Source organism: Marmota monax, unplaced genomic scaffold, assembly GCF_021218885.2.
Source record: "Marmota monax isolate L192 unplaced genomic scaffold, Marmota_monax_Labrador192_F-V1.1 WCK01_AAM20220418_F8-fsc00109, whole genome shotgun sequence".
In the NCBI taxonomy this organism is placed as follows: domain Eukaryota; kingdom Metazoa; phylum Chordata; class Mammalia; order Rodentia; family Sciuridae; genus Marmota; species Marmota monax.
Window position 1 is genome coordinate 2,245,492 of NW_026695229.1, and position 18,641 is coordinate 2,264,132.

The 18,641-nt window shown below is 38.4% G+C and overlaps 1 protein-coding gene across 1 annotated transcript in view; it reads left to right on the top strand.

Moving 5' to 3' along the window:
• Positions 1-18,641, top strand: part of Nudcd3 (NudC domain containing 3) — a 109,431-nt gene that overhangs the window by 4,910 nt on the left and 85,880 nt on the right. The window contains exon 2 of the mRNA XM_046437830.2: positions 456-781. Within this exon, the coding sequence (XP_046293786.2) occupies positions 456-781 (326 nt within the window). The remainder of the gene's footprint in view (positions 1-455; positions 782-18,641) is intronic.

An 18,641-nucleotide genomic window follows, 5' to 3' on the forward strand; every position in this document is an offset into this window, starting at 1 on the left:
TTTAGTTGTCAATGAACCTTTATTTTATTTATTGATACGTGGTGCTGAGAATTGAACCCAGTGCCTCACACATGCTAGGCAAGCACTCTGCCACTGAGCCCCAGCCCCAGCCCCTCATCTTTCATTTTTGAGTCTGAGTTGTTGGCACCCTCACAGACCCACAGTACCAGGAGAATGTTCTTTGCATTGTGACTAAGATTGGGGCCTATAAAAATTATGATAGCTAGGATCATCTATGTAAATATTGTTAGTCTTAGCTTGTTTTTGATTTTGTTGATTTTGATATTTTACTCTTAAAGTTTTTGGTGAAGTTGCAGCACATTTCCATTTTTCCAAAGAAAAGTTTTCTGTTTACTTCTTTTTTATTCTATATTTTATTTTTGCTATATTTCTACAGGATGTGTGGGACGGTACTGGGCAAATGAACTGACTGCTGGATTACTATTTGATTTTAGGTATTTAAAACCTTTGATCAGATGGCCCGTCAGGATGATGAGAAAAGAAGGAAGGAACTTGAAGAGAAAATCAGGAGAAAAGAAGAAGAAGAAGCTAAGGCTGTGGTAACTGGTACAGCTGAGAAGGAACTGGTCCCAGTCCCAGTTCAGGAAATAGAGATTGACTCTCCTGCAGAATTAGGTGGGCCTGGGGATGCAGAGAAAGTGCAACCTCCAGGCTCACAGGATGCTAAACAGGAAGTGGCTGGTGGCTTGGAAGAGGCAGAAGCTCCAGGAGCAGCGGCTGGTGCTGCTGTAGTCCCTCAGGAACCACCAGCACTCCCCAGGTAGGAAATCCTCCTCTGCAGATTCCTTCTTTCTCTCCTAACTGGTGGTTGGGTTTATCCATATTAGTTCTCATTTGTAAAGCACCAATTCTTTATCTCGGTATTTATTTAGCTTTGGGAATACAGTTGACTTGTCTTCTTTCTTTTTCTCCCTTGTAGGGCAGTATCTTTCCACAGTCATTTAACCAGTTGAGGGCCCGGCCAGAATTAGACATGACATGTAGAGGTTTAGCATGAGCATCTTGATTTTCACATTCTCCCTGTAGGAACACTGCTAGGGTATGTGTCACATGCTCAAGATATGATGTACACTTGAAGAGGCAGTTCAGTGTAGGAGGCCTGGATTCACATTCTTTCTCTCCCATTTCCTGAATGCACTACTTTGGGTAAACACTGTAATCTTCTTGTGATCCTAATAGGACCTATCTCATAGGGCTGTTGTGAATTTTAAATGAACTGCAGGTCAAGCAGCTAATAAGTGACAGAGCTTGAATATGCCACTGGGTTTTTCTGCATTAAGGCTTGTGCTGTATTGTACTCAGTTTTCAGGAGATATTTTCCATATAATATCAATGAGTCATACAGTCTTTCCTTGTGGTCTGGGTAAGGAGAGCTGGTAGGCCTTGTGTGTGACTTGGGATAGTGTCTGTAGGACAGTTGTGATCTTCCTAACCTACTTTGTTTTTAGAAAAATCGACTCTTTCCTCTTTGATAGGACTGCTTCCTGCTTTACTTCTTTTTTTTCCTTCCCGTGCCTTGCACTCTAACCTGTTTTGGGTGAAGTTTTTTCCTCCCCATATTTTTGGTTGGTGCATTATAGTATACTCAATGGCAGGATTTTTTTTTTTGTGTGTGGGGGTGTTGAATCTAGTTTCTAGTTAATGAAGCAACTGAAAAACTTGGAATGACTTGATATGAAGTTCTATAAAGAACAGGATAGGGTAAGGCTACAGTTTTTTTCAAGGATTGAACCCAGAGATACTTAACCACTGAGCTATATCCCCAGCCTTTTTTTTTTTTTTTTTTTTTTTTTGAGACAGGGTCTCACTAAGTTGCTCAGAGCTTTACTAAGTTGCTGAGACTGGCTTTGATCTTGTGATCCTCCTGCCTCAGCCTTTCAAGCTATTGTGATTATAGACATGTGCCACCATGCCCAGTGTAAGACTACAGTTTTAAAGGTCAAGCTAAATAATGGTGTTCAGAGAAAACAATTTTTGTATGGGAAACCACATTGATGAAGAAGGGCAACAGGTCTTGAATATGGAGTTCTGGAAGAGAAAGTACAAAATAAAGCTTTGGAGTCCAAAAGTGGGGGTTTAGGGTAGAGAGAGACTTCTGATGTTTCCTTTTAGCTTGAAGAACTTTCTTAACATTTGTTGTAGTGTATATCTGTTAGTGATGAATTCTGTCTGCTTTTGTTGTCTAAAAATGCCCTTATTTCATCTTAACTTCTGAGGATAATTTTGTGGAGATAGAATTTCAGGTTGACACATTTTTTTCTTTCAGCTTTTTAAAGAATGTCATTCCATTGCTTTTGGCTTACCTTGTTTTTGATGAGAAGTGAGTGGAACTTCTTTATTCCTTTGTATGTGATATATTCCCCACTCCTACCCCCTGGGCTGCTTTTAATATATTTTCATATACTTCATGAGTTTCAGAAATTTGATTATGATTTGCTTTTCTTTGTGTTTATTTTGTTTGGGGATTTTTGAGCTGCTTCTAGCTCCTATCTTCACTTCCCACCCCCTAGTTTCTTTTCTCATTGTGCTTCCTTTGAAATAGTTTCTGTTGTCCTGTCTTCAAGTTTACTATCTTTTCTCCTTTAGTGTCTATAATCTTTAGTTAAATTCATCCAGTACATTTTTTTGTTTTGGTTTGTATTTTTCAGTTCTACATGTTCTCTTTGATTCTTTTTTGTGGCTTTGATTTCTTCTAGTATTGTTTTCTTTAAATCTTTTTGTTTATCCATGTGGGTAGCTAGTCAGCCATTCAGGTATTTAAAGTCTATCTGCAAATCCCATTATCTCAGTCATTTCTTGATTTGTTACTCTTAACTGAGTTTTCTTCTAATTTTGGATCATGTTTTCCTACTTCTTTACATGTCTGGTAACTTTTTTTGGGGAGTGGGGTGAGATACAGGGGATTGAACTCAGGGGCACTCAATCTCTGAGCCATATCCCCAGCCCTACTTTGTATTTTATTTAGAGACAGGGTTTCATTGAGTTGCTTAGTGCCTTACTTTTTGCTGAGGCTGGCTTTGAGCTCATGATCCTCCTGCCTCAGCCTCCCGAGTCACTGGGGTTACAGGTGTGTGTCACCACACCTGGCATATGTCTGGTAACTTTTGATTGGATGGTAGATATTATGAGAAGTGTGGTGTTGAGTCTCTGGATTTCATTTTCTTCCCTTAAAGAGTGTTAAGTTTTGTTTTTGTAGGCAATTTGTTTGCATATCAGCATTTTCTTTCAAAGTTTGTTTTCAAGCTTTATTAAGGCATGTCTTGGTACCTTCTATTCTGGGGCAATTTTGGAATGTCTATTTTGAAATGCTTTGGGTGTTCAGTTAGGTCTTCCCATTTTGACTGGTTAAAACTTGAACATCTTACTGCCCTGTGTGAACTCTAGGAATCATCCAGATCAGTTACCCAGGTATTTTCTACTTGCCTCATGGAGTTACACACTACACATATGTAGTTTAGTGTTCAACCAAAGACTTAAGGGACCTCTAAGCAGTTTTTTTTTTACAATGTTTTTAGTTGTAGATGGACACAATACCTTTATTTTATTTATTTATCTTTATTTGGTGCTGAAGATCAAACTCAGTGCCTCATACATGCTAGGCAAGTGCTCTACCACTGAGCTACAACCCAGGCCCCACTAAGCAATTTTTTGGAGTTCTGTGTGTACTTCTCTTTAAAGAAATCAGACAGGAAGATGAAGGTTGAATAGGCATAGTTGTTTGTGTTAAGGCTACTGTAACAAAATAAAATAGCTTGGGTGAATTATAAATAGTAGACATTTATTGCACGAAGTTCTTGAGGCTGTCAAGTTTCTGGCATTCAGTGTCTAGTGAAGGTCTATACATCTTAGTCTTCTCACTATGTCCTCACATGTAGAAAGGGTAAGGGAGCTCTCTAGAGTATTTCTTAAATGGTACTAATCCCAGTCATGGGGAAACCCCTTAACCTAATCGGGTCCTGGAGTGCCATCTCTTAATAACACCATTTTGGGGTTTGGATTCAACATATGAATTTGGTGTGTGTGGGGGGCTTAGACAGTCAGTCTCTAGTGATGTGCACTTCAGTTTTATTTATTCTAGTATTACATCAAAAAATTTTGGAAGAAGTCCTCAGAGATTGGGTGTTTGATTTGTTGTCTATAAGTTGGGAAGCCCCAACTAGTACAGTTCTAAACCACTGTAATAGAGGAAAAAAATGAAATAAAATGAGCCACAGGAGAGTTTTGATTTCTCAGTGAATATAAAATTTATGTTGACATTATATTGTAGTATATTATGAGTGCCATGCATCATGTCTAAAAAAAGTGCGTAACTTACTTAATTAGAAAATACTTTTACTTATAAAATAATAAAAAATGCTAGTGATCATTTGAGCTTTCATTAAGTCAATGAACACATAGTATCTTTATTTATTTTTATGTGGTGCTGAGGATTGAACCCAGTGCTTCACACATGTGAGGCAAGCACTTTATCACTGAGCTACAGCCTCATCCCCAAGTGATAATATTTTTGTTCGTGGAGTGTCTTATTGTAATGTTGATGGCTGCTGTGGTTGCTAAAGGTTGGGGTGGCTGTGGCAATTTCTTAAAATAAGGTAACAGTGGTTTTTTTTTTTTTGTACCAGGGATTGAACCCCCAGGGGCACTTAACTACTGAGCCACATCCCCAGCTCTCTCTCTCTCTTTTTTTTAATATTTGTTTTTTAGTTTTAGGTGGACACAATATCTTTATTTTATATTTATGTGGTGCTGAGGTTCAAATCCAGTGCCTCATGCATACTAGGCAAGCACTCTACCACTGAGCCACAACCCCAGCCCCCCCCCCCCAGCTCTTTTTGTGTTTCATTTTGAGACAGGGTCTTGCTAAGTTGCTTAGGACATTGGCAAGTTGTTGAGGGTGGTTTGAATTTGCCTCATGGAATCACACACTACACATGTGCAGTTTAGTGTTTAGCCAAAGATCCTCCTGCTGGGGCTGGGGATGTGGCTCAAGCGGTAGCGCGCTCGCCTGGTATGCGTGCAGCCCGGGTTCAATCCTCAGCACCACATACAAAGGTGTTGTGTCCGCCAATAACTAAAAAAAAAATAAAAATATTAAAAAAAAAAAAAGATCCTCCTGCCTCTGCCTTCCAAGTTGCTGTGATTATGGGCGTGTGCTACCATACTTGGTAACAACAGTGAGTTTTGCACATTGATTGACTCTTCTTTTCATGAAAGATTTCTCTGTGGCAGGTGATACTGTTTTGATAGCATTTTACAAACAGAACTTCTTTTAAAATTAAGTCATTCCTCTTAAACCTTGCTGCTGATTTATCAACTAAGTTTATGTGATATTCTAAATCCTTGGATTTCATTTCAGTTGTATTCACTGGAAATAATTTCCATCAAGAATATTTACTCATCTATAAGAAACAATTCCTGTTAATGTTAATCTGTAAAGAAACAAATCTGTTAATGTTTTATCATGAGATTGCAGCAATTCAGTAAAATCTCCAGGCTCCATTTTTAATTCTAATTCTCTATTTCCACCGCATCTACAAGCAGTTGCTTCCTCCACTGAAGTCTTAAACCCCCGAAGTTATGCATGGGGATTGGAATCAACTTCTTCCAAACTCCTGTTAATATTGATATTTTGACCTCTTGCAGTGAATCGCAGATTATTTTAATGGCATCTAGAATGGCAAATTCTTTATGGAAGGTTTTCAATTTACTTTGCTCAAATCCATTAGAGGAATCATCATGGTAGTTATAGCCTTACAAAATTTATTTCTTAAATAATATGACTTGAAAGTTGAAATTAGCTGGAAATAGTGGTGCATATGTATAATCTCAGCTACTTGGGAGGCAGAGAAAGGAGGATCACAAGTTCAAGGCCAGCCTTGTCAATTTAGCAAGTCCCTGTTTCAAAATAAAAAATTTAAAAGGGGGCTTGAATGTAGCTCATTGGTAAAGCATGCTTGGGTTCAATCCTTATATAGCCAAAAAAAAAAAAAAAAAAAGTTGGTTGAAATTATTCCTTGACTTTTGGTTAAAGAATGAACATCGTATTAGATATGAAAACACTTAATCTCATTATACATTATCAGAGTTCTTAGGTGACTAGGTACATTGTTGATGAATTCAATCATATTTTGAAAGGAGTCTTTTTCTGAATAGTAGATCTCAATAGTAGGCTTAAAGTATTCTGTAAATCATCTTGTAAATAATGTGCTGTCATGGGCTGGGTTTGTGGCTCAGTGGTGGAATGCTTGCCTAGCATGTATGAGAGGCACTGGGTTCGATTCTCAGCACCACATCTAAATAAAATAAAGGTTCATTGAAAACTAAAAAAATATTAAAAAAAATAACGTGCTGTCATCTAGGCTTTGTTTTTCCATTCATAAAACACAGGCAGAGTAGATATAGTTTAATTCTGAAGGGCCCTAGGATTTTTGAATGGTGAATGAATACTGGCTTCAATTCAAGTAACCATTAGTCTGTAAGAGAGTCAACCTGTCCTTTGACGCTTTGAAGACAGGTATTAGGTATTGTCTTCTCTTTAGCTAAGAAAGTCCTAGATGGCATTTTCTAATAAAGGCTGTTTTATCTGCATTGCAAATCTATTGTTTAATGTAGCCACTTTTTTTTTAACCTTTATTTATTTATATGTGGTGCTGAGAATTGAACCCAGTGCCTCACACGTGCTAGGCAAACTCTCTACTACTGAGCTACAGCCCCAGTCCTATAGCCACCTTTTTCAATTGTCTTTTGAGTAAATTGCTGGAGCTTCTATATCAGCACTTGGAACTTCATCTTGCATTCTTCTGATAAAGGGATAACTTCTTTCATTAAATCTCCTGAACCAATCTCTGCTAGCTTCAAAGTTTCCTTTTGCAGCTCCCTCACCTCTCTTAACCTTCATAGAAGTGAAGAGAGTTGGAGCCTTGCCCTGGATTAGACTATTTTTTTCTTTTTTATTGTTTTTAGGTAGATGTGACAATATATTTTGACATATTATACATACATATGGAGTATAAGTTATTCTAATTAGGATCCTGTTCTTTTGACTGTACACGATGTGGAGTTATACTGGTCATGTATTCATATACAAGAATAGGAAAATTATGTCTGATTCATTCTTCTGTCTTTCTTATTCCCATCCCCTCTCCTTTTCTTTCATTTCTCTTTGTCTAATCCAGTGAACTTCTTGGATTAGACTTTGGCTTAAGGGAATATTATGGCTGGTTTGATCTTCTGTCTGCACCATAAGAACTGTCTTGATATCAGCAATAAACGAAAGGGCTGGGGATGAAGCTAAATGGTCAAGTACCCTTGGGTTCAATTCCCAGTACTGCAAAAAAAAAGAAAGAAAAAAAGAAAAAGAAACGATTGCTGACATGGATATTGTGATGGTCAGTTTTATGTGTTAGTTTGGTGAGGCGACAGTCCCCAGTTATGCAAACACTCATCTGAGTAGTATTGTGAAGGGATTTGTAGAGATGGGTAAAACCATAATTGGCCAACTTTAAGCAAGGGAGATGGTTATCTTGCTGCTGGTTCTGTTTCTCTGGATGATCCCTGATTGATAACATGTTTTCAGGGTATAATGTTAAGTGAGAAAAGGAGAATTCAAACTAGTACCAAATTTGAAAATTATTTAAAATTATATACATTCAGAGGAAAGGAAGGCCTAGAAGGAAGTAAATACTTAATGGTGGTTATCACAGTGGAGAAATTATGAATATTTTTTCATCTTTGTCCCTTACTGTATTTTAAAATTTTCTACAGTGAGCATATATTTTATACATGTTTTTTTGTATTTTATAATTTATAGTTTTCTTCGCTTTTTTTATATTTATTTTTTAGTTCTAGGTGAACACAATATCTTTATTTTGTTTTTATGTGGTGCTTCACACATGCTAGGTGAGAGCGCTACCACTTGAGCCACAACCCCAGCCCCTATAATTTATAGTTTTCAAAGGAAATTTGTTTTTGATTGCCAATTAACAAACTAGAATAGCTGTGTTATTGTCCTGTAGAGATTCTACATTTTTGTTCTTGAATCATGGAGTTTGGTTCTGGGTTAAAATTCAGGTTAATTTTGTGAGTTCTGCCCTAGTATAAAGCGAAGACTTGGGTGTATTTCAGGAAACTAACATTTCTGCTTGGTAGCCTTCACTATGGGTCAGATTGGACTGCTGCAGTAAGAATCCTGATTTTCCAGCACTTAACAAGGACTGCAGCCTTCTCTCTCTTCAACTACTGTTTTTTCATGAACAAAATAGCAAGTTGAGGCACAGATCTAGAGAATGCTGCATCTAAAACATATTTTGGTGGAATTTGAAAGTTCATCTTTTTTTTTTTTTGCATTCTGTCTGAATCTGGACCCCAAGTTGTTCTGTCAGTGTCCAAGGTAGTTCTGCCCTTCTGTCAATTGAATACTTTAAGAGAGTTAGTCTTCCTGTGATCACACTGAAGCACCACTCCTTCTGGGTACTGTGTCCAAAGTTAGTTAATTGCCTACAACCTAGGTCCTAGATTGCTATTTCTAAAACCCCTGTTGGGCCCATGTTTGCTGCTGGTTCTATATTTCTTTAGCAGACACTCTTTTCTTTTATTCTACAATAAAGTCATATCATGTACTTGTTTAATTTAAATAATTCAGATAGAAACTGGAGAAAAAAAATGAAACAGGATAATAAAGATTTTGGGGCTGGAGTTGTGGCTCACTGGTAGAGCACTTGCCTAGCATATGTGAGGCACTGGGTTTGATCCTCAACACCACATAAAAATAAATAAATAAAGTTAAGGTACTGTGTCCATCTATAACTAAAAAATAAAGAACATACAGGAAACAAACATTAAAAAAATAATAAAGATTTTACCTATTTATGTTTTGCATGTCTTTTATAAGCTGTTTGTTATTGTTTGTGGTATACTTTCTTGTGTTTTATTGAAGTATAATTTACATGACAGAACAGTACACTCTGTTTTGGAATATAGTTTATGACTTTGGGCAAATACAGTCTTGTAATGAAAGTCCTTAATCATTTTAGAGACATTGCATCATCCTGGACTTCACTGTGCTTCTTTGTCTCAACCCTCAGGCCCTGCAATCTTGGAAGTGTTCGTCCCTAAAGGTTTTCTAGTATATATTTTTATTTATATATAATATTTTATAATAAAATCACAATTATTTTTTTGATTTGGGGTCTGTGAGGGAATTTTAATTAGACTTTTTTTTGGGGGGGTGGTACTAGGGATTGAACTCAGGGGCACTCAACCACTGAGGCACATCCCCAGCCCTATTTTGTATTTTATTTAGAGACAGGGTCTCACTGAGTTGCTTGGCACCTCACTGTTGCTGAGGTTGGCTTTGAACCCATGATCCTCCTGTCTTGGCCTTCTGAGCCACTGGAATTACAGGCATGTGCCACTGTGTCTGGCTTAATTTTGCCATCATTCTAATTTTAGTACTTTCCCAGCTACTAAGCTGCAACTGTCCTGAAATTTCATTCTTGGTCTACTATCTTTGCTATTACCACTTGCTCTACTATCATTGCTTGGACACGTCAGGGAAAGATCAGAAATGCCCCAGAGCTGAGCCTGGCATGGTGGTGCATGCTTATCGTCCCAGTTACTTAGAAGACTGAGATTGAAGGATCCCTTTAGCCCACAGGCTCAAGATTAACTTCAGCTTGGGTAATAAAATGAGACCTTGAAGACTGCCCCAGTACTTAAATTGCTACCTTATTCCTCAAAGTAGAAAAATTTGGCACCGAAAAATTTTCCTGTTTGTACAGGATAGTATTGGAGAATGTATTTACAACATTCTCAGTTTTTCAAGAATTGTCTTTGTCTATAGACAAAACTGTGAAAATACTATTTGAGTCTCAGTGTTTATATTGTACTTGATCAGTGACCAGTGCTTGTAGGCATGACTAGCACTGCAGAGGTAGTGGGACACACAGTCTGCAGCATCTTACATCTCAGTCATAATCAGACAGGAGTTGCCTGTTAGGGTCTGCCTTTTGGGTTCCATCCCAGTAGGTTTGATGTTGGTTCCCTGACAGCATGAGCTTCACAGTACCTGCAGTTCAGGCCGTTGACCTGCAGGTGTCACTGCAAGGCAGTAGAATATTAGTGGTATTTGATGGTGCTGGGATGCTGACGAAAATCTGAAAGGCTGTGCCAGTTTTGAGTTTTTCCTTGTATAAGACATGAACAGAATTCTTTTAAAATGAAGGAAAAAAATAGTAGCAAATAATGTCAGTTATTATCTGGAAATAGTCACCTTGAATGCTGGAACTGGGTGTCTTGTTGTCCCTTGGTTGAAAGACATGGTGCTCCCATGCTGTTATTGAATGGGCACCTTCATGAGCCTGTGCCCAGTCAGGCAATCCTTCCTTCTCTGTACATGGAAGCAAAGTAGGGGCAGTGTGAGAAGAGGGTATCATGGAACTATTTGACCTATGAACCATTTCGTACCATATAAACTGGTATTTTCTTTTATTTTTAATGGTGTGCATTTGTGCCCAGCTATTACAGGGACCTATATGCTTCTTGGGAAGTGAATGACATTGTTTGGAAGAGAAAGATTGGGTTTCCTAATAGTACCCTTGGCAGATGCTCCATCTCCATTGTTTTTTTCCCTCTTGCTTTAGTCTTTGCAGTCTCTTCACTCTCCTTCATGCTTGCACTCATTTCTACCTCATCAGCAAGGTCTCTCCAGTGCTGTGCACCTCTGCTCTGCCCAGCAGGTAATCATGTCTTCTCTGAATTTGTACCTCATATCATTTTTTCCCTTTGGGGAAAAAAATGGCTACTCCCATGTCTTCAGTGATGGGGACACAGACTTATCCATCCTTTCTTATCTCCTAGCCCTGTGCAAGGGGAGTACTCTAGTGGTGGATTTCTTTTCTTAGCACCTTTTCTTTGGATTTGCTTAATGTCTTAGTTCCTTCAGGCTGCTGTAATGAAATATGATAGCTATAGCTAGGATGATTTATTAACTGTAGACATTTGTTGCTCATGGTTCTGGAGGCTGTAAGTCCAAGATCAAGGTGCCATGAGACTCAGCATCCGGTGAAGGCCCAGTTTCGGGTTCATATACCTCTGTCTTCTTGCTGAGTCCTCTTGTGGTAGAAGGGACCAGTGAGCTCCTTGGGGCCTCTTTCAAGCCCCATTCACGAAGACTCTGCCCTCATGACCTAATTATCTTCCAAAGGCCCACCTCTAAATATCAACACCTTTAGGATGATTGCTAGGGGCGGGGAGGGGGAATTAGCCCTTATTTTATAGTTTCATCACTTATCTTGACATCAGTACCCCTTGGTGTTCCTCAGGTGGATTCTCAGAGTAGACAGAGGCCTGCATTCTGGGCCTTGGGCTGCTGCTGCTTATATAGTCACACTACCGGAGAAAGTTAGACTCTTGCCTCATCTCTAAGGGAATTCAGGCATAAGAGGCCTTCAGAGGAGTTGATTTAAAGCACAGGTCAGCTAAACCTTGATATGGATTGTTTAGAGGACTTTTTTCCCTCCAGACACATTGCATTTTTATTTTTTATTTTGTGATTCATTTATTTTTATCTTGTAATACAGCTTTACTGGCTTCATTTTTAAAGAAAGTATCAGTTTATGTTGAGTGTGTTGGGTACTGAAGCTGTGTTAGAAAATGACCTGGTAGGGCTGGGGTTGTGGCTCAGTGTGAAACACTGGGTTTGATCCTCAGCACTACATAAAAATAAGTAAAATAAAGGCATTGTGTCCTTCTACAACTAAAAAAAGAAAAAAGAAAATGACCTGGTGGGCTGGAGTCATGGCTCAGTGGTTGAGCACTTACCTAGCACATGTAATACACTGGGTTCCATCCTCTGCACCACATAAAAATAAATGAACAAAGGTATTGTGTCTACCTACAACTAAAAAAAAATATTTAAGGAGAAAAAAGAAAATGACCTGGTGTTCTGGCACATCAGAGTTGGAGGGTCTCAGGGAGCAGACAGGTTGGGGAGGAAGGAAGAGGCATGATACTATCACCTGAAAAAAATGTGTATTTCAAAATATTGAGAATCACTGATCATCCTTTTTTGTAAGTGAGGAAATTGAGATCTATTGTGCTTTGCTTAAAATCCTACAGTTAGTAGGGCCAGAGGTGTTGAAATTAAAGTGGTACTACATCCGTGGGCTGAACATAGATTGATCTGCTTTGCTTTGTGAAGAAAAAAGCAATTACTACCGGATTATCTGAGAGATACTTTTTAAAGCTAAACAAAACAAAAAAACTTATTTGAATTTTTTTCTATATTTTATGGTAGGGCTTTTCCCCCCTCTACATTAAAAAGGTAATATTTATACCTCACAAAAAATTGTTAGATAGAACTTGAATAGAAACCACTGTTGATGTAAAAAGTGTAAGATTCCTTTGTATTCATTGTCAAGCAACACCTCAAGTCTCCCTGTCCTGTGTTATTTTGAAGCAAATTCTGCCTTATACCATTTCATCGGGTAATGGTTTCAGCCAGTGTTTAAAATTTCAGTTTTCTCAGTGTCCTAATTTAAAAAAAAAATAGTTTGAATTAGACTACAAAATAAGACTGCAAACACCAGTGGCTCATAGTTAACCCTCTATTTCTCTTTTTCTTTACCCCTCAAAATTTCTTTGTTAAGTGGGGTGTGGTAGAACACATCTGTAATCCTAGAGACTCAGAAAGCTGAGACAGGAGAATCACAAGTTCAAGACCAGCCTTAGCAAATTTAGCAAGACCCTGAGCAACTTAGCAAGAGCCTGTCTCAAAATAAAAAGGGTTGGAAATGTAGCCAGTGGTCTAGTACGCCTGAGTTCAATCTCCAAGACCAAGAAAATAATTTATTTTAAAAGAAATCAGATTGGGTTGGGGATATAGCTCAGTAATAGAGTGCTTTCTTGCCTAGCACAAGCAAGGCCCTATATTTGGTCCCCAGCATTGCAAAACAAACAAAACAAGAAAAAGAAATCAATTTGTTTGTTGGCTTTGCCATTTTTTTGATTTTGCTGATGGTTACCCATGATGTGCTTTAACATGTCCTATGCCCTATTTTCTGGAGTTTGATTAAGAGAGTAACATTTTTTGAAAGTTACAAGTGTAATTAAAGTGAATTGCTTTTCCTAGAGGTAGCCATTGTCAATACCTTCTTTTGTAAATATGTGTGTGTGTGTGTGTGTGTGTTTGTGTATACTTTACCTATTATATACAGTATATGTGTACACACACCACATCTGTGAGTATTGACTTTGCCGCATCCCCAAATGTGCTGTAAACACTTGTGCTTGATAAGCAGGTAGCACTGTTGCTAGGCACCCTTTTCCTTTGTGTACAGGTGGGTTTTTACCAGTCTTTACAATTCCATGAGGTAGATTGTTTGCTTACCAGTTTGTAGTTAAGAAAAATGGCTCATGCTCCTGTTGGTTATGAGCAGTGGAAGCTGGGCTTGTCTTAGGATGGTTCACTCTGAGATTCTCCAGGTTGGTTGTCCTTGCAATCACTGGGACTTTAAAATGCGGATTATTGGGGCTCTCTCCTGAGAGATCTGACTTAATTGGTCTTAAATTTTAGTTTTCTCAGTGTCCTAATTTTAAAAAGTTGTTTAAATTAGACTACAAATAAGACTGCAAACACCAGTAGCTAATGGTTAACCCTCTATTTCTCTTTTTCTTTACCCCTCAAAATTTCTTTGTTGGGTGATGGTGCACATCTGTAATCCTAGAGAATCAGGAAGCTGAGGCAGGAGAATCATAAGTTCAAGATGAGCCTTAGCAGTTTAGCAAGACTGTCAGCAGTTTAGCAAGACCCTGTCTCAAAATAAAAAGGGCTGCATGTCATGTATGGATTTTTAGAGGCTTTTCAGTGACTTTGAAATGTTGCCAAGATTTTTCTTAACTGCCATATAGTATTCCACCCTAGAAACATTAACATAATTTTTGAAAGAGTATAAGGGGGTGTGTTTAAATTGTTTCTAATCTGCCAGTGTGTTAACTGATGCTGCAGTGAATATGCTTGTGTTTCTTGGAACATGTGATTGAGTATCAATTGGATGAATTCCCAGAACAGGAATTACTTGGTCAAAGGGTTTTTAGTTTTGATCGATGTTACTAAATTAGCCCCAGAGAGATTCTACCAGTTTGCTCTCACTGCCAGCTTGTCTGAGGAAACCTGATCCCATCCAAGTTCTAGCAAGGGGTCCTAACCCATTTCTGGGTTACTTTTACCTTTTTTTCTTTGTCTTTCTTTGAAATGCCACTAAGTTTGTTTTGGTACTGGATCTGAACCCAGGAGTGTTCTACCTCTGAGCTACACACCTCCACCACCCGACCTTTTTAAAAAAACATTTATTTTTTAGGTGTAGATGGGCACAACACAATGCCTTTATTTTTTTATGTGGTGCTGAGGATCGAACCTGGATCCCGCCCGTGTGAGGTGAGCGCTCTACTGCTTGGCCACAATCCCAGCCTTCACCACCTCTTTTTAAATTTTTGAGTTTTGAGATAGGGTCTTCCTAATTTGCCCAAGCTATCTTTGAATTTTTGAGCTTCCTGTATCAGCCTTCTGAGTAGCTGGGATTTCAACTATGCACCACCACACGGGGCTTCCCTTCACTTTTGACATATTTTAGATTCTAATTTGGCTTTGTATATGTTTCTGGGTTTTTCCCCTTTACTGTTCTGTTTATTGATAAATACTGAACCATTTATTTGTTTGTTGGTATTGAGCTTTTTAATTTACCATGGCTTTATAATACATTTAACGCTTGATAGGATTGGAGTTTAATCTCCCCCTGACCCCCTGACTTTTCTTGACTATTCTTTGAAATTAATTTTTTCATATGAAAATTCTGTTGAAATTTTCCTTAGGAATACATCAGATTTGTTTTGGATTAGGGAAAGTTGATATTTTTATACTTTATTTTTTTAAATATATATATTTTATAACTTTAATTAATTAACTAATTAATGTGGTGCTGAAGATCGAACCCAGTGCCTCACCTGTGCTAGCAGCCCCGACATTTTTATACTTTCTAAGAACAGTTTTTGTCTTATTTACTCAAAATTTGTTTTATGATGTTCTGTAGAATTTTAATGTTTCTATTCAATAGGTTCTGTACACCAAATACTGAATTCTCTTACTGGTTGCTGAAGATTTTCTAGGTATGTAGACTGTTTAGTATTTATTAATTTAGTAATAAATGATATTTTATTGCTATATAATAACTATATTTAGTAATAAATTATATGTTTTTCACACTTAGAAAATTTTATATGTAACTGTATATTTTTCTCCCCCTCAAACTTTGTTGCCAAGCAGCTGGAAGGATGGATCTGATAATCAACACAGCTTTGCTGATCTGAGAAGCTGACCCACTAGTCTACGTGGTGTTACCAGTAGACATGGGTTTGGAGTTCTGGGGAGAAAGGGAATTGAAAAGCATTTGAAAGTCATTAGCATTTAGATGCATTTAGATTGGATGAGTATCACTGAGGCAGAGACTGCAGGAAGAGGAAAGAAGAGGTCCTGGGATTGAGCCTGGGTGTTGTGGACACAAAGAAGCTTCTGCTCAGGTGAGGAAGAAGGGGCCAGGAGAGTGAGGAGGGAGATTCTGCTTACAGGAGCAAGAAGGGGACTGGGAGAGCCAGCCTGGGACCTAATGGATTGAGGTCCAGGATTAGAGAATCCTGGAAGCAAGGCACCAATGAGGTCAGACTTGCTGCTGCAGCTCTAATGTGTCCTGAAGTCTTCATGAGTGCTTTTGTTAGACTTTGTTGCCCTTTCACTGAAATGCATATCTAGGATCTCTGTGCCATCTCTGCTCTGTGGTTGCCTTCGAGTTGTTGTTCTCTGCTTTCTGTCCTGTGCGTGGTGGCTGTGCACGTCCAACTCGCCATGTATCCGTCCATGTACACTGCCCTTTGTATCTTTTCTTTCTGCCCCTCCTACTGCTGTGCTCTTTTCTGTGGGCAGAGTACGGAGGAGACAAGTCAGGCATGCATAGCTGAGCCAGCTCCATCACTGGCCCTAAGCTGATGTCACTGACTTTTCCACTGTGGCATTGTCTTTTCCACTGAGGCATTCCATTTGGCGTTGTCTTACTTTCCCATGCAAGTGGGAATTTTATCTACTTGTTCACTGGAGAGCCCAGCACCTGGCACACAGTGGGGCACTTGGTAAAGAGCTGAACAAGTTAATGATGGGAGTTAAAACTCATGTTTAAAATGATCAATTTTGGAATTTTAACATAGCTCATGAATGGTTTCATATAGCAATCTTTAACCTTTTTAAAAAATACTTTTTAGTCGTTGATGGACTTTTATTCATTTATTTATATGTGGTGCTGAGAATTGAACCCAGTGCATCACACATGTGAGGCAAGCACTCAACCACTGAGCCACAACTCCAGCCCAACATTTGATTTTTTTCATTTTTCTAAATATTTATGCATATTCTTTACTTTCCCATCATCTTAGAGCAATTCTGAGCTGATTTTTACTTGTGAATGGAGTCCTGAGGCCATTTCTCCATTCTACTCTACACTGAGCCTCAGGCTGTGAGGTCAGAGGAGGCTCTATTTTTTTTTTTTTAATATTTATTTTTTAGTTATAGGTGGACACAATACCTTTATTTTATTTTTATGTGGTGCTGAGGATCGAACCCAGTGCCTCCCACATGCTAGGTGAAATGCTCTACTGTTGAGCCACAACCCCAGCCCAAGCCTCTGGTTTTTGATGTGTGTACTTTTGCCCATCTCTCTCTTCACCTAATGCATGTGGCCCTTGTGTGACAGCCCATGACTATGCAGACCACATTCCCATGGCCTTGAACTTTGAACGGGCTTGAAAGAGTTGTAGTGTCCTGAGTTTTCAGTGTTTTTATTAAGCTGAGGAACTTACTGTGGAAGTAGCATCTGAGTATCTGGCTGATGTAGGGCTCCAACTTAGCACACTTGTGGGGGCAAGTCTTTCTTGCAGAGTTCTTGAGATCCCTTAGAGTAGGGCATCTTAGATCAGTTGATTCATTGTCCTATGAACTGCAAAATGAGATCTGGAGCTCTGGTCCCATGAGCAGAAGCCATGGGTTCTGGAGAGAAAGGGTCAAGCATGTGTCTCATATGCTGGCAGCTGTGAATGGAGCCATTCTGTTGTTGGCTAACCAAGGACCAGCAATGTAAGTGTCAGTGTCTGATGTTAATGATGATGATCTGGTTTTAAAAAACACTTTGATGATTCAGATCTATCAAAAATTTTTCAAAAACCATATTAAAAATCCTCATACTTTCTTCACCTGGCTACCTCAAATGTTGTTAGCATCTTTTTTTTTAACCTTTTTTTTAATAGTTGGAGATAGACAGTATGCCTTTATTTATTTATTTTTTTATGCTGTGCTAAGGATCACACCATGTGCCTCATATGTACTATGCAAGTGCTCTGCCACTGAACTCCAGCCCCAGCCCCAGCCCCAAATGTTAGCATCTTTTATAACCAGGGACAGCTATTAGCTCATCTGTAGACCTTGTTTAGATTTCTCCCATTGTTCCAGTTATATCCTGTTTTCTTGGTCTGGGGTTCAATCTGTTATTGTCATTGCATTTTTGGTTATGTCTCCTCTGCCTTCTTTATCTGGGACAATTTCTTAGTCCTTGTTTCTCATAACCTTGACACTTTTAAAGAGAACTACCTAATTGCCTTACCATTTGGCAACATCACCAGCCCTTTTTATTTTATGTTTAGAGACAGGATCCTGTAGAGTTGCTGAAGCTGGCCTGAACTTGGGATCCTCCTGCCTAAGCATCCCGAGTTGTTAAGATTATAGGCTCCGGGAGCACATGGACAAAACTTATTATACTTCTGTCTGATGCTTCTTTATGACTATATTCATGTTACATATTTTGGGTAAGAATACCACAGAACTGATGCTATGTTATGGTCACCTCAAGTCAAGAGGCTCACAATGTTCATTTGGCTCATTCTTGCTAATGTTAACTATGATCACTTTGCTGATGGTGGTGATTGCCAGCTTTTTTCTACCATGGAGTTACGATGTTTCCCAGTGTTATTAATAAGTTTCTTATAGGTAGATACTCTGAGAATAGGTAAATATTGTTTTTCAACAGATTTTTGCCCACTAATCTTAGCAACCATTGATTATTCTTGCCTGAAACAATATTTACTTTGGTGTTTGCCAAATTATTTTATATTTTCACCATTTTGCATTCATTAACTATAATCATACTTGTCAAAAGAAAAAAATATAATGAATTTAGTTTAAAGATCAGATTGGCTTTTTATTTGTGACTCAAGAGTCAGGAAACACCTTATTTTGTGAAATAGAATGAGTGTTCTCTTGAGCTGAGAAGGGGATTGGTTTGATAGACAGAAAATGACTGAGGTAAGCAGATATGGAGCAAAAAATAGACTGTCAGAGTTCCTTATTCTACTGACTCAGGTTGACTAGAATTGCCGTTTTTTTTTTTTTTTTTTTTTTTTTTTTTAAACTGGCCCATTTTAGAGTTTAGTTTGATTGGGTGATTTTTAGCATGAGTGACTCTATTTTGGTCTGGTCTGTTGGGACCTAGTATAGGAACTTCTGTGCAAATCAACGGCATTTTTTAATT